We start from the raw sequence: 24,055 nt of genomic DNA on the forward strand, positions 1-24,055 counted from the left end.
GTTTGTGTGCTGTAATCTTCTAAAGAGTGTTTTTAAGTAAAATAATTCATTTGACTTGCTTTTTGTCTTTCTGGTGCTGGAGATTTGTGATTGTGTTCTTTTTCTTATCGTAGCATTTAAGCATATAACACTAATCCGTTCTTTAATCCTCTTACGAGCAAAAGAAATAGCAAAGTTTAAAAAAAAAAGAAACATAGTTTTTAAACCCAAAATGAATGTTATTACTATTAATAAATTGGACCACTAGGTGGTGTTGGAGACTTATTAACTCTTATTGGTCAGCTTCAGTCAGGCGTATAGGAAATGAAAGAGAATATGAGCTATTGAAATAAGATTGCACAATTGGTTCATTATTTCCTCCCATCTGATTCCCACTTGAGAGGTTAGTGACATAAGAGGATAGATTCTGACAATATGATTGATCTTTTTTTTCCCCCCACTTATGATTATATCAAGTGTGCTAGTTTGCGGTGCAAAAATATTTTGAAGGGAACTCCGCTTGATTTGTTTAAGGTTCTGTGGCCAACCATGTCATCACCGATCCCGAACATTTCTTATTTCTTTGTGTTTCTTTGAAAGAGCTGAAACAGCACGCCTTGCTTTGAAATCTTTGTCTAGGAAAGACTTTGTTGGTGCAGTATACCTACCTTGTGTTTTGTTGGTGTGTTCAGTCTAGCCATGTGGGTGACCTGTGTCATGAAAATGTCCCCAACCTGACCTTGTTGCATGGCCGTGTGTACACACACACAGAAAATTCAGAGTCGCCAGTCCACCTAGGATGGCAGGAGGAAACCAGAGGAATGCAAACTACAAACACACAATGTTCCAGCCAGGATTTGAACTCACAACTTTGGAGGTGTGAAGCCACGTTGTTAACAGCAGGACCATCATGCAGCCTGTTGTTAGCGCCTGTTTTGGTTACTGATGCCTTGAGTCCACTAGACCACCTAAGCTATGCTGAGGTATCGGGCATGTGGTGGGGCACACTGGCATCTGGAAATGCCCCGGCATAAAGGACTCGACTTGGTCGGCAGCAGTGTTTAGATACGTGGTTTGTGTTATGGCTGATTGATGTAATGCCAAGTCTACTTTATTTCTAGAGCACTTTAACAGCAGTTCCACTGCACCGACGTGTTCTACCGGCATAAAAGATATACATAACACAGATATACATAAGAAGAATATAGACAAATACATGGACTGTAGAAGCAACAAATAGGGATGAATGAATAAAATAAGGGGGGGGGGAGACACTTAAAAGTTTTTTAAAAAGTTGACAAAATGAAAACACATTCAGGGAAAAAAACTTTAAAAGTCTGTGCAAGCTAAAGAGTACAGATGAGTTTTAAGCCTGGATTTAAAAGCAGAGGTTGTAGGGGCCTTTCTGCGTAAGCGGAGATTGGGGGATGTGGAGGAGGATTTACACTAAATCAGGTAAAATCATGTAAATACTTTTACATGTAAATGTATTTACATGTAAGACAATGTAAATACTTTTTAAAAAATCCTCTTTAAGTAGTAAGAAAGCTACTAACTACTCCACCAATAATGTTGTTTCTATGAAGCACTGTTGAAATGATCACCAGCCCAGTACCCCAATTATACTTGACTTAACTTAATTGTATGTATATGTGTGTGTGTGTGTGTGTGTGTGTGTCCAGTCTAAGCGTAACATCTGCTAACCCCAGCCAACTGGACCACGATCCTCCAGCGGGAAACAGAGATGCTCTCTTGACTCCTGGAAATGTGGTGACCAGTCAAAGCTTTGGCCAGTTGGCGGCCAGGCCCACGAATGACTCAAAACTCTACTTCCTCTGCCGTCCGTCATAAAGCTCCCTTTTAGTGGAGCATCAAAGAGTACATTTATGTGGCGTGGTGGTGGGGCATTAGCAGGCTGAAGAAAGTCCAGGAAGTAACAGATTACAGAAATGCCTCTGTGTGCAGTCTGGACGGAGCTGGAACTCACCCGTCTGCCCGTCAACCGGCACAACGTCTGAAATTCTTGCTAATACAGCGGTGTAGGGGAATGACTGCCATCCAACCTGGGATTGACTCCAAGCCTGGACCGGAGCCCCGTTGTGGGTTTATGGTCGCCAGTATAGTCTTTATGTTCTGAATTACTCTGTGGTTCGTGAAAAATGTCTGTCTGGAATGAGATGGATCCAGGAGCAGGGTTCTCCCTAAATTCTCCATAGGCCGTTTCAGGACATTTATCTTCCACTCCATAGCTCATTTAGTAACCCCGACTCTGTGGTCTGGATTGTTGAATGATCATCATGTCCGGAACTCATCTTTTACTTTACAGTTTGTGTCTGTAAGTGCAGCGTGTTTTTCTTTTTTCTTTTCTTCTTCTTTTCTTCACCACAACATCTTGGAAAAGTTTTTATTGCTTCTGTCATTTCAAGCTGAAAAAAAAAGGAGCTCAAACACATAACGCTGCCAACTCCTAGCGTCTGCGCAGACTCTGTTGGCTTTTATTGAAATGTTCTGGTGGTGAAATCAGGATGGCGTTTACCTTGCTGCATGGTGAAAAACCCCAAAAGAAGGGTTTTTTCGCTGCACTAGTTTGGAAGAGGTAGAGTAGAACCTGTTTTCAGTCTTTCTACTAGTAGTATACAGTAAAATGGAAGAAGCCATTGAATGACCATAACATTGGATTAAAACTAATTGTTTGTGCGGCTTTCCAATAAATAAATGACCAGCGCGACCTTTAACCAGATCGCTTTACATCATATTTACATCATAAAGCAAGCGATTGTTCATTATGCTTCATTGTTGTAACAGCACCATTGGCACCCTGATTTGAGAAAGAAATCAAACAAATAAAGCAAATGGTGCTTTGCATAGCTCGCAGCCGCACCTGCCCCGCACCGATGGCTGACCTCCTGTGCCCGGCTGCATGCAGCTTTGGCAATGGGGCTCAGCCTAATGTGGCTCAGACTGGGATGAGTGGTGTGTAATGAAGGCAGTTCATGAGTCCCAGTTCACTTCAACATGACAAGATGAGACACAGGGACCCCACTCTTTAATCGGGTTGCTGGCCAAACAGCACACAGCTGTCTGCCACAGTGATGTAACAGCATGGCTGCCGTCCCAGTCACCGTCCTCCCACACTGCCTCTGATCTCAGGCTGGTCTTCCTTCTTCTCCATCTTTCACACACCAAACTGCGTGCAAAAAATAGACTACTGAGTGCTGACCATGCAAGAGCGTGCGAGGATATGGCATTGTGCAGTGGCTCCAAAATAGAAATAGCCAAACTGTTTCCTGTGACACGATATCTATGGACATTTAATATAAAACTATATGCCTACATGCATTATTTTGCATTTAGGCCCATGTTCCGCATCATTCTAGTTCCCTGCGTCTCTACAATCCCGACTGTTCTCACACTGCCGCAAGTCACTCACACACAGACACCTCACTACTCACAGCAATTAACCTCCCCTCTCAGCCGTCCACCGCCCCCACCCCCCACGCCAAGTGTTGTCTCAGTCAGCGAATCAGAGCGCCTCAGCCACACCATGCCTTATATGGTGAGCCTGTGCTGTGAAAGGGAAGGATTTATCAGGCGGCGTGCACACCAGGCGTTGTCCGTTTGCTCAAGCCAAAGACCCTTGCCACATGCTTAAAGCTGCCGTCGCCCTGAGTTTAATTTACACCGCGCACATTAATAGCAACCCCACCCACTGAGGACCCGCTGTTTTTTTTTTTCAAGGGGGGGGCGGGTTATGTAGATGTTGCCCACAGGCCTTTTGCCAAAACATTAGGTGGCCCAGCTTTACAGAAAATCAGTCGTCCTTCTTCTCTGTTGAACTAAACTGTGGGAACCAAATGAAGCGAAAAGGCCACCAAAAATACTAGACACGCGTAGACTCACGTCACAGCAGGCACCGTTCACCCGTCCACGTCCACCCACGTCCACCCGCAACCCTGCAAATCAGAAACGTCCTGTTATGTTGCCAAAATTTGGCCGGTCCTGCGCTCAGCATGCGTCACACTCTGCTGAACCCTTCTCCTCCATTCTCCTGTCTGGAACCGGGCGTCCTGTGAGAAGGGCAGACAGGACGGGGCCGAGCATCTGTGGCCCCTCCGGAGCCTCCAGCTTAATCACGGTCGTCTCTTCCTTCATATTCCCACACCCAGCCCGACCCCTGGAGCCCCTTTCAGGTCTCCATGACAAAACACAGACCCCCCCCCCACCCCGGCATGCTGAGTCAAACAATGCCCCTGTGAATTGTTCTCATGTAAAAAACATAAAGCCACTAAAACCCACCGTCAGGAGCAATGCAGCAGAAATGCGCGCAATACACCCAATGCCTTCTAAATAGTTCCTTTTTACCTGGGCATGCAGCATCATGACAAAGACTACACGTTAAATAGCAAGTAAAATGTTAAAAAAGTTATGCAATATCGGCATTATATACATTTCTATTCATTTAAATGCTTCATTTGCTTTTGCTGAACTGAATAAAGTGATCGATATAAATGTTACAGAATATGACTTCCTGTCTGATTTATGTAGACTTTTCTCTGTACTCGCCATTCGATTTCTCATCTTGAATTATTTAAGCACCGACTGTGGCCAGAACAATGCTTAGACAGAGCGTTATTTATACACATTTTTCAGCTTCAAAGCACATTTTCCGAAAAAGTTCCTACCCATGCATGCTCTTTATTCTAAGGCACGGGTTCCATAGACATTATGATGCTAAATTAAAGCAGGCAAAAACAGTTTTTACACACCAGAGGTCAATAAAGGTACAGAAAACAGTTATTTCAATATTCAGAACATTTCTTGGAGATTAATTCAGTTCAGTTTTTGTACAGGAAGTGTGTCTTCCTGTTTGGAATAATCTCTGATGTGAGGCAAGTTGTATAGAAGAAAACACACACATAGAGTGAAAAAACTACATACACCTTCCTGTCAACATGGGTGTTCATGGGTGCTCATCATGATAACCTAATTACTCACAATTGCATCGTCACTGAGACTGTGCTCTTCCTCCCTTAATTCCTAGAATGAAGGAATATTTTGGCTGTTTGAAGGTGTTTGAGTTGAGATCACGAGTGGAACTGAACTAGAGCCACGCCCGTTCCCTCTGGAGGACCTGTTTGTCTCAATCAGTCAGAGTTCCTTCGCTTTTACCCCCCATGGTAGCAGAAGGGCAGACAGGGTGGGTCGAATGTGGGAACCCCCCTCCCCCTTCTCGGTGACGTGTGCTATGAATACGTTGACACCCTGCACACATTTAATTAGGTGCAACATTTCCGCTCGGCACTGACAACACGTCACACTTGGCTCACAGGCGGCAGAGCAGCAACCACAAGGCCTGCGTCTTCCTGAGCACCCCGCCCTAGGCCTCAGGTGTTCCTCAGGGTTGCAAAAAAAACCCATAATATGAAAGTGAAGCGATTGTCATTGTGCAACACTGCAGCACAGCACGCGGTAACACAACGAAACGTGTCCTCTGCTTTTAACCATCACCCTTGTTGAGCAGTGGGCAGCCATGCCAGGCGCCCGGGGCGCTTTGCTCGAACCGGCAACCTTCTGATTATGGGTCGATTTCCACTGCCAACCAAAAGCAAGGTTTATGACTGACCAGGGTGAAAATGAAGACAGTGAAGCCGCTTTTTTAAAAATACAACATTTATTCAAATCAAGCCCTAAACGTTTGGGACTGAATTATGAGAAGGAATAAAATGTTGTTTATTAATTGCCCTCGTCTTTACTAATTATTTTATGAAATCATTTGCTTTCTATCCAACTGAAAGGAAAATACACCGATCAAAATGCTGTAACATTTGATTTGTTTTTAAAAAGCCCTTGCCAACCGAACCTGAGCCTTGACGTACTGATTTCTATAAAAAAAAGGCCTGTACTTGGTGAGTGTTATTCCTGTTCCTCTTTGTCATGTTTTAAAAAGTGGACAGTGGAAGAATAATGGAAGACATCTGAAATAAGAACCATGTACATTTGCCATATGCATGTAGAATCTGAGCAATTGATCTGACAATAAACCTGATACATCTAGAAAATGTACTACAATCCAGCATCCATGTTGTTTTCTTGCTATTTAAATAGTCATATGTGGAACAATGGCTGTCATTAAAACAATACATTTTAAACACATTGGCATTCATGTGCATTTGGGTAAAGAAACAAGTCAACCAAACTATTCACATATTAACCTGCTCATTAGGCCAAATGACCCTGGTATCTTTGGCGCATTATTGCCATTATATGAAAATTCATGTTTCCCCTTCTGCACATCAGGTGTTTTAAGCACATCCAAGTTTAAAAGCATATTTATGGTTCAGTGAGGGACACTGTACTGGTAATTGCACAAATTGTTGTTTCTCAAATACATAATTCATAGAAAAAACGCACATTGGACTTAAAAATGGTCAAATAAATTGAAACCGGTGTCTTTTGAGACAGTTGCCAATGGTACAGCATTTGGTGGAAAGGTTTCTTGACTAAACAGAAACTTTTTTTGGAACAGTTGTGTAACCAGGTGAACCCGCTGTGTATTTTCAACCTGACTCTTCAAGACACAAGGACTGGAGAGTGAAGCCAAAGTGGATCATTTCTCATTTTGAATATAGCCAATTCCTGCTCGAAAATAAAAGTTGCATTTGCTGGCACTACGCGAGCAACCAGTCAATCCTTTCCTGATGTGATGCAAAAGCCTCAAAAAAACAAACCACACAACATCCAAAAAGTGGCCAATTACGGCTGCATGGGAAACAGTCCTGTTCCGCCATCGACACAACTATTTTGTTCTGTTTCAAAGGAATGTTCTTGTTCTAAAAAAAAAAAAGTAAAAAGTAAACAATCAGCTACGGCCTGCATACTCGCACTGAGTCAAATTCAACCAAATCCCTCTTTAATCCACCCATGGCGCATGGAACAATAATTATTATAATTATAATAATAATATACATTGTCTCCATTCCATTCATTTCAGCGAGGTTTGTACTGTAGGGATGTGTGTATTAATTACAGCAATTACACATAGAGAGGCAATAATGCCAAACTGCTTACTGTATACCTGCCTGCTCTTTGTTAGCAAAGTTTCTCTCAGGGTATAGGTTTCACAGATAAACGGGCATCGGTGTCTGACAGATGCTTGTGTAATGAGTTCAGCGCTTCTGTCGTCGCATCATGTCATTACAGCGCAGGTTGGGCGAGATGGAAAGAGCGATTGTATGAATCATGCACTCGCCCTGCAGCAGCCTGCCATTTTACCCCCACAAAGCTCGGAGTTAAGCTGACAAACACAGGCGAGCCTCAACTCCACAATTAAAACGTAGACAAATGGGTCTACAGGGTACAAGGGGTGGGCTGGCCGATATGCAACTGGAATAAAATTCCTCCCACAGCCGGAAGAACTACTTGTGCTTCGTAACTTCTCCAAACCTTTGGCAGATGCATTTTCCACCGGCCGCTATTTGCATGACTTCACTTCACTGGGAATGTGCGATGTGTGGTCCTCTGAAATCAAGCCGCTTTTTGATTTCTTCTGCATTCTCCACCCCACAAAAAGCAGAAAGAAATACCAAAAATATACTTATGCGTATGCAACACTATTGGTAGGTGCGTATGAATGACAGGAGAGAGAAAGTTGTGTCCACAGAAGTGTGCAAACACATTACATAGCTGCTGACTGTAAAACAAGCTGTGGATTACTGGCTTTGATACACCCCGTTATATTTAGACCTGCCTGGTGCCTGTATAGCCGTGTCTCGGTATTTATATGCAGTGTTGCATAGCTTTCAAACCTTGGAACCACAGTATTTTGCGCACCAACTGCAAAAATGAACCCACGGCGACTTGTGAGAGGTACCACGCTCTCTTCAAAGTCCACTAAGGCAGCTTGAGATTTTTGGATTCCACCAGCGTAGGAAATGCCACTGAGGTGCAAGAAGCGTTGGCTGTACAGGTCCACCCATATATTTTCCTAGCTACAGTAGATTGTCTTTAAAGATTGCATGCCAGAGTCGCCCTCATCATTTAACAGATTTCTTAATAGTTACTTAATAATAATAAAAAAAACCAACGGCCCCAGCATTCCTTGCTTTCGTCCCCCTCCCAGCACAGCATGGAAGCTCAGACCAAACACTAGCGATTCTTGCACATCTTAAGGCTGCTTAAAGCTACTTCCACAAATGCAGGTATACAGAGGGCCATTAAAATCCGATTAAAGGCCAGACTGGACAGATGCAGAAATGCAGAAACAACACTCACATGACCAGAGGAGCAGGAAGCTTTCAGGTTATTTACAGTAACTGTTCACTTGTCTGCGGTGGCTGGGAATGCACAGACATTTTTGACAATGCCAAATAAAGCGGACGCTTACGGGTTAGAATGCAACATTCAACAATACGGTTGGCCACACACCAGTCGGGCTCATTTTTCATTTGCATAAACTTGTCGCTTCAGCTGCTCAGCTATGCCAGTCCCACAACTGGATGCTTTCGTTTGCCTATATCTGTAATTATTTAAAACCTTTATGTGTATGTGTGTAGGAGAGTTATAAGAACAGACAAGTGTATAAATATATTCTTTTTAATGGCCCTGTGCACAGAGTGCTAGCATTTGAGCAAAAAAAAGCAGACCTTTCTATTAGTGGTGGCTGCAGTTGACCTACGACAGCAACCCAGTAGTAACCTTAGACCTAGTAGTAAGCCCTATTGGCTTTAAAGGGCCATGGGAACCTGCAGCTACCTTGGAAAGGAATCTGTCCAGTGTGTTATAAATCATAAAAAGATAAAACATTCATATTCAGATGGAATGGCAAGAAGACTGGGCATCCCAGATGCTCGGCCATCAGGTCCGACGCTGCCCCATCTTTCTTTTCAGGCATTCTTATTTATGCAAACCACCCCGCCTGCCCATAGTAAAATTCACAGGTGAAACCAAACATCCCTGTTCATTTCCCCTGGAGATAACAAAGGAAACCAGACCAAGTGTCTTTGTGTGCTCTAAGGCTCACAAATTCAGACATGAAGATCAGATTATTCAGCGTTTGGTGGCAAAAATGAGCCTATTGTGACACCACTGGTTAAAATCATGAAAGAAAATAACATCTTTGCCTCGTTCAGATTTACAGTCACATTATGCTTTTTCGGTAGTTAGTCTGCTGTGGGCTGGTGAGCTTGCTGTTCTGTGACGGACTAGGTGTGGTGGAGGGGAGTGAGGAGTCCAGCTGTTGGCACAGCACCCTGAGCTCCTTCACCTCCTCCAGCACCTCCCTGGCTTGGCCCCAGGTGGAGGCCGCCTCCTCCAGCAGCCGCTGGGCCTCGGCCCGTGCCCCCTCAGAGTCCAGGGTCTTCCGTTCCGTGGGGGTCCGCACCTCTGTCAGCAGCTCCTGAGTTCTCTCCAGCTTCTGGCAAATCAGATCCTGCAGCTGGCTGATGGGCTGGGCGGGTGCTGAGACGGAACAGTGCGGGATGGTCCGCTTGTTAGCCTGAGAAAGGATCTCATCCATGGAGGCACACCGGGCCTTCTCGGTGCCAGTGAGCTTCTTGCCAGGCTGTGGTGTGTGAATGTGGGCCTGGCCGTCACAGTTCGTCTTCTCCCATGAAATCTCACTCTTCCTGGGCAAGCTCTGAGACTTCCCTGATGCCTCAGGCATTGCAGAGAGCTTGGAGCTGTCACAGCTGAAGGCATGGGTGTCTGGTGTGAGTTGGGCCAGTGAACTGTTGAGGCTGACCCGGACATTTCTGTCACACGTGTCTTGGCCATCTGGAGTGGATGGATCCTCTTCGTGAATGAGGTCAAGGGTTAACATGCCATCTGAGGTCGAAGTGGATGCCTAGGAAAAGAACATTTTACATTTAGCGATATTTACTGACATTTACTGATATTAAAACCCCTTAACACTTACAGGACCATGGAGCCACATAGCCCCTGCACTTAATTAAAATGTTGTAACTGATGTGCACATAAGATTGGCTTGCTAGCTCTATCATGGAAAGAAGAGAAATAATAGAATTTCTAACTTGCCTTCATATACTTTTGTTAACATTGAACCTGAGAATTTTAAAGCATAGACACCTACCACAGCCATGAGATGCCCACGTGTGGGCAGGCGGCGCGTGTGGGGAATCTTTGCCCGGTCGCGTGTCGGATGGGCCAGTAGATTCTCCTCTTCCACTGTAACCTACGCAGGTGACAACCGTGCCATAAAGATGTGCTCAGGGATTCAGCGATAAACAAACAACTGAGAGCTACAGAGACACAGCATGCTTCTATGCCAGCCCGGGCCCTAAGTGATGGGATGGGTGGTCGTAGCTTATCGATCCCTTCAACCGACATGCACATTGATTAGCTGCATGTGATGGAAAGGACACATGGGAACCGCCATGCTGTGCAAGCGATTGGTGGCCTAGAAGTTATCAAACAGCCCATTCTTCATGATTCCTACAAATCCTTCAGTCATAATGCCATAATTACACTGCATATTGTTTAAGCAAGCGTTCTGTTTTAGAAATCTGCGATTTCAGTTGTTCTGTTATATTGAGAGTGAGGAGGGCACTCTGGTTTGAGCTGAAGAAAAAGCTGGTTTGAGAAGAAGAATCTCACAAGTAACAGAAATGTTTTTGTTCTCCAGATTCCCTTCAAAATGAAAAAAAAAATGTTTCAAAAATCTTTTGATTGAACTTTCTGTTTCAAAACCCATGTATTGAGATCAGGGTGGCAGAGGTCCTTCTCTAGTTACCGTAAAGAACAGGTGAAGAACTTCATGTTGACAGACTGAGTGAATGACGTCTCAGTACAGAATGAGTAACGTGCTACAACAAAGCCCTGTCTCAGTGTTCCCGTTCCACGTTCTCATGAGATGTGGCGGCACACGGGTGGGCAGATGATGATGTCATGATCCTCATCATGCAGATGCACACAAGCCTCTCACCTGCATGAAGTTCTACCTACCTAAACCACTTCATTAAATGCCTACTCTGGTTGCACCCTTTAAGGACAGGCCGATGGCTGAAAGAGGCTAAATGCCTGGACTGAAAATGTATTCCAAGATGAGAAGGTCTTTGTGATCTATTGTGCACTCTAACATCTGGTGAGGGTACGTTCCTGTGAGAAGTGAAGGGAATGTGGGGTGGAGGCTGAAATATCAGGTGTCCAGACTCTTACCTCATCCAGGATGCGGTTTTTGGCTCTGGTGATGGCTCCATTGAGTGCATGGATCCAGGATTCTTTCTCCTCTGGACTCACTGCCAGAAACACGAGATTTGGGACCTGTAGGAGGGAGAGTGTGGGTGGGAAGTGAAGAACAGGAACGATGAGAACAGAGGTACAGTTTAATCACAATGTGAGGAGTGTTCAGGCGAGAAATCACAGGGCGCAGAGAAACATTTCCCACAGTCCAGCTCTCGGCCAAGAGGCGCATTCTAAAAGAGAAACGCAGATCAGCAGGTACCGGGCTGCCATATGGTCCTCCTGCCGAGTCGGCAGGAAAATGAAGCGGCCACCTTCACTCAAAGGAACAAATGGCGTGCTCTTTAAACACGAAGCCACCGAAACCGAAGCTCCGGCCAGCCCTGCTGCTGCCACCCGCCGTCACCCAACGGCTGACAGGAGAAAGCGGCCACACCAAACAAGTGCACCTGCGCTGCGCGTCGCTTCAACCTTTAAATGGATTCAAACCGGCGAGCGTTGGGCCTGTGCGGCTGGTCCCTTGCAGATCTAATGCAGATCTGCTGCCGCAGCGCAACCATTAACCAGCGGAGCATAAGGGTTTATCCCGACGCTGCACAGGGAGGGTCTCCTGCTGGGAGGGAGGTTCTCGGCAGCTGTTGGGGTGGGGAGCTCTGGGAGTCCCCCTCAGGCCCCCGAGAGCTTGAGATCCTAGTGTTACGCACCTGCTCCCGCTCAGGATTTCGGCAGACTGTTCAGTTTAGGCGCTGTTTTGGGGTTTTTTGTTTTTTCTTTCCGACTGCATTGCCAGTTAGGTCACGAATCCCATCCAAAGCCACACCAAATTCAGACACAGTTTTATAAGTGTTTATATGTAAACCCAGACATTAGAATAAACCCATTTTAAAGGATATCATTCTGCTGCGGAAAGCTGAAACTTTGCTCGCTGTCTATACATTAGTGTAATCACACTGTAATCTCTCATGCACGCTCTACATTTTCAGTGTCATTTAAATAAAACGTCACTCTGCAAGTCTCCCCATCACACAAACATTCTGAGGTCATGAGTGTTCACTGTCTATCAAGAAATAAGGAAATCAAAACCTTAAGCCCTCAGTTTGGATGTGTGTGTTTGTGCTTCAGATCTATTAAATAAGTATGATGATGGTGTATAGCATTTCACATATGGTTTCTTAAATGGTTTTTAATGTGAATATTGTTAATCAAGTCTGTTTCTCAAAGTTCCTAAATGTAACTTAAACCACAATGTAATGTAATAATAATTAAGACTTATTTATCCTTTCATCTTAGATATTATGTTATTACCCTTTTAAAATCTTGCTTGCTCCAAGCCATTTCTTTAAAAAAATCCCAATTTTGCATAAAGTTAAACATTTTGTGCCATTTTCCTGTTGTTGAGTTCTACTTACCGTGTTGCCAGGCTGCCTTGAGCGCAGCAGAGTAAACTTGCTGTGGTTCTTTTTACTTCGACTCTTGGCTTTGCGAAGTTCCTCTGACTTCTCGTAGTCCGTCAGGTCCACCACTTCCTGGATTTTCTTCTCATCTTTCACCTGCAGAAAAAGAGCAAATCCATCCGTTAGCATCTAATTATGCTGGTGAGAGATCTGACTGACATTTGCATTTGCTGTGTGATTAAGTGCAAGAATTGCTTCCAGGCCCAAGGCTAGAGAGGAAAAATACTCCTTTTCCCCCATCTGAAATTAGTTTGGTTATTGACACTCACCTCTTCCGCACTTCTTTCCACAAAATACTCATATGTCTTTCAGCCTTCGGATGAAACAACGGTACAAAAAATTGGATCAGGGATGGAGACTTTTGTCTGAGGAACGTCCGCACACTTGAATGTGCATTGGTCATCACCCAAACCAGATGAGGGTGTCTTAATGCCACTGGGGGCATAAAGGCAGGGTGGGATCGGCTGCTAAAAGCTCAATGCAAAAGGGGACAGTTTGGAATCAGAATCAGCTCACTGGTGAAAGTACGCAACAACGCTGTGACTTTGGGGTCTTCTGGTTCACAGGACAGTCCCCCCCTGGAGCAACTTAGGGTTAAGTGTCTTGCTCAGGGACACAATGGTAGTAGGTGGGATTTGAACCTGGGTCTTCTGGTTCATAGGCGAGTGTGTTACCCACTGGGCTATGACCACCCCCATTATTTCGCACAAAACAGATGGCTGAAGCACACTGTGAGCTCTGTTGCAAGACTGGATACACTCTATACGTTCCTGATTGAAAGGGGAGCTGGCATCCAACAGAAGGCTGGGGGACCCGAGTGTCCTCTCCCGCACTGGGGTATACACAGTCACACACACAGTGACACTCTGCACTCATTCCCCTCTTCACACTCCGTCACCTCACATCAAGGGCATGAGTCCGGAGGTAGCTGAGGGGGTAAAATACTGGGCAAGTGTGGAGACTATCAAGTGTCTTCATCTTTAGAGCTGGACGATAAACCTGCACCCGATTTCCGATTTCTTCTTTCACCGAAATGTCTTTCTTTATCAAAACCGCCGCCAGCTCTGTGGTTTTTCATGAGTACTGTGATGTAGATAGTTCATTCAGAAAAAGTATTTTTTCAGTTTATATCTTTGATATAATAAGTCACTTTACCCATAATTTCTTCCCCTCCTGTCGTAATCTACGCAATATGAAAAAGATGTTGCTACTGTTGACCATCTCTCTCCCAGGCTGGGTTCACATGGACACGATGAAGGTTTTTTACCCTCACTGCCTAAATGAATTGGTTTGCATTGCTTGTGGCAGAAAGTTTAAACATTCAACTTTTCATGTGTAAGTGCTAACCAATGAAATCTTTAAATATGAATTATCTAACGCCAAAGCCACCATTCAGTCCGGTTAAACAGACTGGCATCCAAACCACTTCCAAATGACTGAGGTGACATGGCCAGTTTCCTAACTTCCCCTAACATGTGTGCTGTTGTCAGCACTTTAACAGCATTTATCAGACGCTCTTATCCAGAGCGACTTACAATCAGTAGTTACAGGGACAGTCTCCCTGGAGCAAATTAGGGTTAAGTGTCTTGCTCAGGAACACAATGGTAGTAAGTGGGATTAGAACCTGGGTCTTCTGGTTCATAGGCAAATTAATAATACATTAATAATAACAATTAATAAATTAATAAACCTCTGAATTGTTGCATGATCTGCATTATATAAACAAACCATATATCAATATATCAAACCATATAATCAATTTCCACCAGAAAAGCAGGGGTGGCACCATTTCACCCAGTGCTACTGCTGCTCAGTGTTCCCCATTTTGGAGGATGTCACAACCGGGCCTCCAGGAAATGACTGTTGTAACAGCGTCACCACTGTTCCAAAGGCACAAAGACAGCAAATTAGCAGACAATGATGTGACCCTTTTGGACACATATGGGAACAGTGACGCAATACTCTTACAGTCCAGTGTCAGGAACTTGTCAAGGCAACACTGGAGACATCTGCTGACGTCAAACTTACGGGATCGGACGGAAGGCGGCCCTTGCATGGACAATAGAAGCGATGGAAAGTATTCTAAATAACACTTAGCTCACGGACTACATGCTCACCCTCATTAACCCTCTTTAAAGGACCGTTTAAGAGCAGCGTGCTGCCTATATGTAGGTGCCGAGGCCCATGGCTATCGCTTTTGCTTCATCAGGCCGCTTTTGTGAAGGACCCTTTCAAAATCCGGTGGTTTACACTCTGATGGCTAATCGACCCCACAGGTAGCAGCAACCCGATCGCTCACTGCACAAAAGATTTCAGACGCTAATTTGGGCAGAGGATGTAGGCAGGGACCGTTGGGGGGGGGCTTTTCCATTGCACGGCGAAGGGGGGGGCATCAATTTTTCATTTGCCCACTATTGCGCATTAAGAATTAAATAGGGGCATCCCTTTTCAAGCAAATACTTATCTACAACCAGCCAGAAAATAATACTGCATTAATTCAAGCAAACGTCTATTTTTTCCTTATGTTTTTGGACATTTATTTTCATCAAGCTAATTCAATTTCTTCACACTAAATTATTAAAAATGTATGTGATGCTTTTAACAATCTGAATGACCTCTGAATGATTTATATTCAACAGAATTACGGTCAATGCATTGATATAAAAATGCTAATCATTCTTATTGAACTATATACAATTCATTACTTACTTTCTTTATTCAAGCAGATGTCCTAACAGTAGCCTAATGAAACACCAACAATGACATGTCCAGCTCTCCCACCGCAACGGCCCAATCCCCATGAGAACGCGGTGCTGGCAGTGATGAAAAAAGGTTAGTACAGCCAAGCCTGCCCTGCATGAACCACTGGCTGGAACACACCAGGAAAGATCAAATGACTGTCAGCAAAAAAACATGCAAGAAAAAGCAAGAAAAACTCTCTAAAAACCTATCACCCCCCCCCCCCCCCCCCCCCCCCCCCCAGGTAGAGTTCATGCATCTAAAATATATTATATATTCAGACTTGCATTTTGCACGCATTTCATCGAATGCCAAAAATATCATGTTCCCTGATCACATATACTGCTGTTTTGCTACCAGCTCCATGATCTCGACTTCATGAATAGCTGACGATTTTTGGGATAATATACTCATTAAGAAAGCTGCATTCAAGGCGCGTGTGGCCTTCGGTCAAAGAACTTAATTGTTTCTCTATGTACACAAACCACATGAGTGTTTTAAACAAAGCTTATGCTTTGAAACGTGAAGCAAATACTCCAAAGACATGTGCTAGATTGTAGTAACAGGATTTTTTTTTGTCTCTTGGGTACAGCTCAACCTTGTATTAAATTTAGTAGACACTCTTGGGCAGAGTGACTACAGGGACGTCTCCAGGTTACCAATCTTGCAAAGGGACACAGTTACTGTAAGTGAGGTTTAAACCTATGAGAGGTGAATTGTCTACCAACCATTGAAAATAAAAAGGTGGTTCCAAAATGATCCTTCATGTGGCATACTTGCGGCTTTTATCCTTTTTGTGCAAACCAAACAATTGCCAGGGTATGACATGTCACAAACACAACCTTTAACAAGCACGAGAGCAGCATTTTAACAGCCAAATACTATAACACTGTTTTTTAGGGCAGATTGACCAAAAAGAAAAGGAGAAATCAGCTCTGAGTAATTACACATTACTATCCATATTATCCATAGTTAACATGGAAGCAATTCATTTTGCTGTGTTTCTCTTTAAATCAAATACATATTTCAAGTGTCGGACCCTCACAGCTGACCACTACAGTAAAAAAGCAGCGTATTGAACAGCGTGATAATCCTCCAGTGAGACTTGTTATTGTACTAATGTTCCCGACTGAGTCAGCACCCCGAAGCCCCCACTTCTGGGGCGTGAGTCACTCTGGCAGGCTGGGTCCATCTGCAGCTCTGTTCGCGATAAATCAGCTGATTTCCTGCTGAGCTCAGCCTCCAGACGGTCGTGATTTCCGCGAATCGCACATATCGCCTTCCTGAATTACATGCGACGCCACGTCGTAGACTGCTGGACAGTTGACGCAGGTCTCCCCAATACCAGCTTGGTTAGAATGAAAAATTCGTAAATGTTTCAATGAGCATTTAAGCTTATTTTATTCTTTTAATTCATTATTTATTTAACAGTTATTTTAGCTTTTATTTCAGCGTCGTTCTACATACCTTCACGAGTGAAGAGGAAACGGGTAATGAGCAGTAAAAGAAAGGCACATTGTCTTTCAGTAAGTCATGCAAATGAGCCAAAACCCATTATTATGGAAATGTGTGCTTTGATGGTAAAGTGCTGAATTCCTGCTCATTACAAAGTTTTTTTTTGCCAAGAGAATTTATAACACAAGCAGCTCATTACCGCTCACATGGTGCGTCAAATATGGCCTCGCTACTGAGCACAGCTTTCGGTGCGTGGCAGGATGATAACACCATAAAATCCCACGTTCAATTCTGGCCTCGGCTGCTTTATTGATCAGCCATTAAATAAAGAATTAGAAAGACAGAATTTTAATGGCACCTTGTTTCAAGCAGAAACAGTAATCCGAACTCATCACATTACACACACACACAGCCTCAAATTATTTACTTTACTTTACTTTATTTAGCAGACGCTTTTATCCAAAGCGACTTACAAGAGGAGGACACCAGCAATTCTCCTTCGACTTCTATAGATTTTGAGTTTACAAAACTAAGAGCCCTGATAAGGTTGAACTTGTCAGAAAAAGAACATGCTCGGAGATTGTTAAGTGCCTATTATTATTTAACATTTTTTATTTTTTTATTTTGTGCAGTGTGTAAGCGTGTACGCATTCATCTGAAATACTTTTTGAATAAGTGGGTTTTCGACTGCTTCCTAAAGGTGGTATTTGTCTCGGCTAGTCGAATGGAGCCGGACAGGTTGATTGGGGCAGTGGTGGCCTAGCGGTTAAGGAAGCGACCCCGTAATCAGAAGGTTGCCAGTTCGAATCCCGATCCGCCAAGGTACCACTGAGGTGCCACTGAGCAAAGCACCGTCCCCACACACTGCTCCCCGGGCGCCGGTCATGGCTGCCCACTGCTCACTCAGGGTGATGGGTTAAATGCAGAGGACAAATTTCACTGTGTGCACCGTGTGCTGTGCTGCTGTGTATCACATGTGACAATCACTTCACTTTATTTATACTTTATTATTTATTGGGTTCGGAGACCCCGATTTTTCACAACTGAGAATACAAACTTGAAAGAGGCAACATGCCTTCGTGTTTTCCCACAGGCCGCTCAGCTAGGCAGCGCTCTCTGATTAATAGTAATATTCGTTCCCATAGCACACGTTCACACGTTCACCAGGCACAGGGCCGTTCCTACTCAGGTCTCAATGAAGAAGAAGAAGAAGCTGAATCAGTTTTAGTCTTATTCACGTTTACAGACTCATTTACATTTAAACGGCGCAAGTTTTTATCAGGAGATGCTATATGGCAACAAAATCCACTGCCGTGCCGGTGTCCTCATCTCGAGATATTTTGTGAATATGGCATACCCTGCATAATCTACTACAGATTATTTGAAGACATCATGCCAGGTATGTCTCCATAACACCATAATACCTGCTGGCACGACCGCCCCGTGCCATGCTAGTGGCTTGAGAGGCGCACAATAAAACACAATTCATATCTGATTACGGGAAAAGTCGGAGAAGGAAGTTACTGTAGTTCCTCAAAGCACTATCGGGTTTCATAAGGGAAGAAGCAACATCCACACTGGAGAAAAACCACTCCCATGATTCGGAATCGTAACATCCATCAGCACATTATACGGAATATACATTCGCCCTATTGTCTAACATAATACATGCGTCTTTGGGATTTATACTTGTATAATGTGTCTGGTATGTTGTATATTCTCACGTGAGCGTGGCTGGTTTTGTACGCTTAAAAAAGTCTAAAGCCTAAAAGCAGAAATGACAAACGTGTCAACACTTCCTGTGTTGGCAATGGCCAGTTTCATCTCACCCTGGTCCTTCCTCTTCTCGTTACGTTCCATCTCATTTCAAAAACCAAATGTATGAACTTCAGCCAGTACGTGGCGGCGGCACTCATCTTTATGAGAGTTTATACGGCACTCCGGACATATAACACCACGCTCTGTGGCTCCTTGCACTCATTACCTTTAAGAGTATCTTCTCACCTTTAAGTGCCCTCAAGTACACACTGTATACTGTTTCTGAAGAGCGCGATATCTTGTGATGATCAGCCGTCACATCATGTCGGCAGCGGGAGTGACCCACATACGTCGTAATGGTAGTGGTAGTGGGTGGTAGTGGCCTAGCGGTGAACACACTCGCCTATGAACCAGAAGACCCAGGTTCAAATCCCACTTACTAGCATTCCTGAGCGAGACACTTAACCCTGAGTGTCTCCGGGGGGGGGGGACTGTCCCTGTAACTACTGTGAAATGCTGCAAATGTAATGTAATGTTTTCGTGCCACGCGGCCGTCTCGACACTTATCCCCTTTAATATAGTCCGGATTCCAATAATCCAAGTTGCATAATGCGTTAAAAAGTGTCCACAATCAGCAAGTCCTGTAAGGCCTAATGCAGCTCTTGATGATGTAACACCGTTCCTTCGTCTACTTTCCTGCGCGTGTCACGGTGCCCCAGCAGTGACTCACAAGGCAGACTATTATATTTTATACATCTAATTCACACCTCGAGCTCAGCGGAGGCTAAATGTGGTGCTGCGACAACTACTATGGGCTTCCTGTCTGCTGGTATGATAATGAGCATCTCTACAGCCGTCCTGTACTTATTTAGCTCTTCAGCACTGCGGTAAACAGGCGGTTTGCTAGTGTGTGTGTGTGTGTGTGTGTGTGGACCATGGTCTTACACAGCACATAGGGCCCAGAGATTAGGGTGGTAGTAGCCTAGTGGGTTAGACACTCGCCTATGAACCAGAAGACCCGGGTTCAAATCCCGCTTACTACCATTGTGTCCCTGAGCAAGACACTTAACCCTGAGTTGCTCCAGGGGGGGACATGTCCCTGTAACTACTGGTTGTAAGTCGCTCTGGATAAGGGCGCCTGATAAATGCTGTAAATGTAAATGTAGATTAACCAGAAACCGGACCTGCGTCCAGAGTAAGAGCTGCTGCATTAGCACCTACATGTCAGCCATGCTGCTACTGACACCTTTTTCATTTTATTTTTATTTTTTTTTAGTGTAAAACCTGGTCGTGGAAACGGCACCCCCCCCCCCCCTTCCTCAACTCGCCTGAAGTGCTGGGATCCAACAGAGCATCGTTGGAGGAGCTATCATTAAGCGGACGAGGGCTTCCGTGCCGTGAATAGGCAGACAGCTGCGACTGAGCCACGGCGTGGCAGAGCTGAATGAAGAACGAAGAGCCGAAAGGAAGGAGCGGCGTAGAGAGCGGTCCGCCGCGGCAGTGGGAGTTACGTCCCTGTACCTCGTCCGTCAGATAACCGATGGCAGCGTTCAACGTGCGGTTCAAAAATTCAAGACTCGCTTGCTTCTCGTTTATTTAAAGACCAACCAGGCACAACTGAACACCGACATGGGTGCGAAACCACAAAGCCGCGGTGCGAAGAGATCAAAAATGTACTAATTCGGCCATGCACAGGACGCGCCTTCAAAAACAAGAGCGCAATGAATACAGTAGAATGACAGGTTTTTACCGTACGTTCATTACTAATTAGAAGACCGTTTTAATTGGTTCAATTTAAACTCTGAATTGAGGTCCCAGCATCGCATCTAAATTCATGATCCAGTAATTTTACCACGGAAACACATTAAACACGCGCAAAGCTCATATAATCATCATAAGAGAGAGAGGCAGAGATAAATGTTGACGTGTGTGTGTGTGTGTGTGTGTGTGTGTGCGGCACAGACTCCACCGAATGAAATTTAAGCTCCGGCACCACATGCCCCACCTCACTCCCCACAGCTGTCCCGCTCTTGGGAGGCTGCTCAGGTCTCCCGGAAACCTGAGCTCCTGTCCAGACGAGGACAGACAATAATGCGGAGATGATATTCGGCCCCGAATGCCACTTTACAGGAATTAGTGAGGCCACACACTAATGATCGTCCCTGTTCCTGTCCCCACAGTACTGAGCTCAGCACCAGCGCCGGGTCATTAACGTGATATTACCACGTCATAACTGTTCTTGTCATAATCTCTTAGTAATAATATAGTGTGCTTTTAATCTGACCTCAGTGTTTTAAATGCTCAACCACAATAAAAAAAAGCAAGTCATTTTATAGGATTTAAGAGCACAAACACCAGACTGGCTCCTAATGTGTCTCCCTAAAACCAAATCCGGAACAAACCTTGATGGTTAGATATGAAAAAGTGGACCAAACTGTACATAAAACCTGCAAATCATTACAAAGGAATGAAAGTGATGGTTCAATGTGGCACAAAGCAGGGTCAACAACGTGACAATGGCTGAAAGGGCCGCCCGTACGCGACGGCTGCGCAGGTAGTCATCTGCAGGGTGCATATTGTCCCAAATGATAGCGAGCAACCGCCCTGTCTGGCCGTGACGCACTCGGGCCACCTCAATCGGTCTCGGCAAACGACAGCGGTGCTCCGGCTAAAGGGCTCATGGGCGGAAGTCTGGGGGGAAATCTGGGTAACTATTCCACAAAGTGCATCCTGTTAGTCAAAAAACGCTGGCACGGCCCGCGGTTTCCCCGGTAAGTGGGAAAGAGCACACAAGCGCCCAGCCCTCCGTGGTGACGCCGGGAGCCACTGTTTACGGTCGGATCGAGGTGTTACGGCGCCCCTCTAGAGCAGCGGCCACCGCGTCCCTCGCTAAGCTCCGGCTGAGCTCGGCAGAATGCTAATGCTCGGCCCCTCACCGCGTCCCGCCCGCGCCGCCATCATAGCCGAGAGGGAGCGGTGGCGGTGACGGCCTGCGTGAGAACACAGCCCACGAATGAAGGTTCACCACAGCACCAAAACAAGTGCTTTTCAACATATTTACATTTACAGCATTTACCGTACGCCCTTATCCAGAGCGACTTACAGTCAGTAGTTACAGGGACAGTCCCCCCCCCGGAGACACTCTGGGTTAAGTGTCTTGCTCAGGGACACGATGGTAGTTAGTGGGATTTGAACCTGGGTCTTCTGGTTCATAGGCGAGTGTGTTACCCACTAGGCTACTACCCCTCTATGTTATGTTATATGTTATATTTAAATGACTTATGACACCGATGTTAGTGACGTGGGTGCCGAATACAAAAAGTGTAGCAACATTATGTTTAATCCCAATAAATATTTAAATCCACGTATATCCAAACACCCCGAGTCTTTTACTCGTCCTCTATGCCATGAGGATGCCTGTGGGGTGCAAGTGGGGTAAGTGGGGTGCAGTGCGGAGAAATCTAGTGATCTGGTCGGTAAAACACTACAGAATAGGTGCTCGCACGGGACCGAAGCGCACCGACGACACTCAACTCTGCACAGCTCACGCCAACAGGTAGGACGCACGGCTTGCAGGAAACTTTCCGTTTACATTACATTTACATTTACAGCATTTATCAGACGCCCTTATCCAGAGCGACTTACAATCAGTATTTACAGGGACAGTCCCCCCCTGGAGCAACTTAGGGTTAAGTGTCTTGCTCAGGGACACAATGGTAGTAAGTGGGATTTGAACCTGGGTCTTCTGGTTCACAGGCGAGTGTCTTACCCACTAGGCTACTACCACCCATTGTGAGCGGGCTACGACCCCGCTCCCCGCTGCCTGGTGCAGGCCGTCCCCCCCTTTCGCCTGGGTGAGGCGCGGCCTGTGATTCTATTCCAGGATGAAGGACCCGACTGGGCGACTCTTACAGGGAGTCCCTCAAACTTCTGAGCTGCTGCCACAAGCTGAGCGGGACAGGGGGGGACAAGGGGGACAGGGGGGCACGGTGTAATCCAGACTAGAGAAGACCAGTTCACAATTCAAAACGTGCAAATTGCAACAATGTGTATTTCTTACAAAAAAAAGTGTATTTCTTAAAAAAAGATAGAAAAAGACGGATTTGTATGGTCTTTTTTTTTGCGTTCGCTGGCGTGAAGCGGGACTCACCTCCTTCTCCGAGATGAGGAGCTGGTCTCCACGCAGCACGACGTAGCGGTTCCTCCAGATCTCGCGGAAGATGCCGCGGCCACAGAACTTGCGGATCCAGCCGACTTTGTCCGGCGACGCGGGCTGCTGCTGGCCGGCGTCCTGCGGGCCCTGCATGTTCACCCGAGGAGAGGCGGATAAGGGCCGGTGCGCGGGGGAGCGGGGGCCGCTAGGGCCCCCGTGTCACCTTCTTTGTCATGGAGATGGGCTCGCGTTCCGCGCGGTGCGGCGCGGCGCGTCAACGCGCGTTTACGCGCGCAGCAGAAGTTGCGACCGGAGGGGGGGGGGGGGACCCCCACCTCGACACACGACGGCCAGGATTCCGAGGGGACCGACCGGAACCGCACAAAAGACGCACACGGCCAGCCTTACCCGTTTGGCGGAGTTGTTCTTCTTCATGGTCACGGAACCGGGGCTGCCGCTCCAGCCCGCCCGCCCCCCGCGAATTCGCCCCGCTCCGCGAGTCGTGGGCTCGGCGTGTTTCGGCAGCTCACGAATCCGCGCAAAAAAAAAAAAAAAAAAGACTGTCATACGAGAGAGAGAGAGAAAGAGAACCACCCTCCCAGTTAATGTTTATTCACGCCGCGCGTCTCCGGTTACGCCGGTCGCGCCTCCTCCGTGGCGTGGATCTGGAGAACTGAGGAGCCCGCGGTCGGGGTAGCCCCGCTTCTTTTCTTCTCTCTCTCTCTCTCTCTCTCTCTCTCTCTCTTCCCTTCTTCACTCCACAGCTCCACCTATGGCCGCAGCCACGCGGGGGTGATGTCACGGCCCGATCTGGAGAGCAACTTCTCCGCGATGAAAATACACGGACGATCCCCCTGGTGATGGACCCTCGTCATCTTCCCTCAGCCTAAAGTAAAAGAATTTGGTTTGTGATTAAAGAGACCCATCAAAATTCTAAAGACAACCAAAGGTAAATGCAGCTTTGTCTGTAAAGGTGGTAGTAGCCTAGTGGGTAACACACTCGTCTATGAACCAGAAGACCCAGGTTCAAATCCCACTTACTACCATTGTGTCCCTGAGCAAGACACTTAACCCTAAGTGTCTCCAGGGGGGGCTGTCCCTGTAACTACTGATTGTAAGTCGCTCTGGATAAGGGCGTCTGATAAATGCTGTAAATGTAAATGTAAGAATTTTGGATCAGACGACATGAGTCCCAAATTCTTCCCAACTTCTCCACACCACCCCTCTGCTACGCTCCCTCCACTTCCTCCCAGTAGCTGCACGCATCAGGTTCAAAATACTGATGCTGGCCTACAAAGCCAAACATGGAGTAGCACCATCC

The 24,055-nt window shown here is 45.9% G+C and overlaps 1 protein-coding gene across 1 annotated transcript; it reads right to left on the reverse strand.

Annotated features, from left to right (window-relative positions):
• Positions 1-5,631: 5,631 nt before the first annotated feature.
• plekho1b (pleckstrin homology domain containing, family O member 1b) lies at positions 5,632-23,615 on the reverse strand. Its single transcript, XM_028980600.1, has 6 exons — positions 23,143-23,615; positions 22,732-22,881; positions 12,585-12,725; positions 11,152-11,256; positions 10,067-10,168; positions 5,632-9,820 (listed from the first exon to the last, which is right to left on the reverse strand). The coding sequence occupies exons 1-6, from the start codon at positions 23,299-23,301 to the stop codon at positions 9,116-9,118; spliced, it is 1,362 nt and encodes a 453-aa protein (XP_028836433.1). The 5' UTR covers positions 23,302-23,615; the 3' UTR covers positions 5,632-9,115.
• Positions 23,616-24,055: the final 440 nt, after the last annotated feature.

Source organism: Denticeps clupeoides, chromosome 5 (assembly GCF_900700375.1).
Source record: "Denticeps clupeoides chromosome 5, fDenClu1.1, whole genome shotgun sequence".
NCBI lineage: Eukaryota > Metazoa > Chordata > Actinopteri > Clupeiformes > Denticipitidae > Denticeps > Denticeps clupeoides.

Bases quoted from the DNA above. Each gene is read 5' to 3' on its own strand.
- plekho1b (XM_028980600.1), bottom strand. From the start codon at position 23,301: ATGACAGTCTTTTTTTTTTTTTTTTTTGCGCGGATTCGTGAGCTGCCG. The intron at 12,726-22,731 runs GTGAGTCCCGCT...CTTTTTCTGCAG, and splicing joins TCCTCATCTCGGAGAAGGAG to GTGAAAGATGAGAAGAAAAT. The intron at 10,169-11,151 runs GTAAGAGTCTGG...TCACCTGCGTAG, and splicing joins AAAACCGCATCCTGGATGAG to GTTACAGTGGAAGAGGAGAA.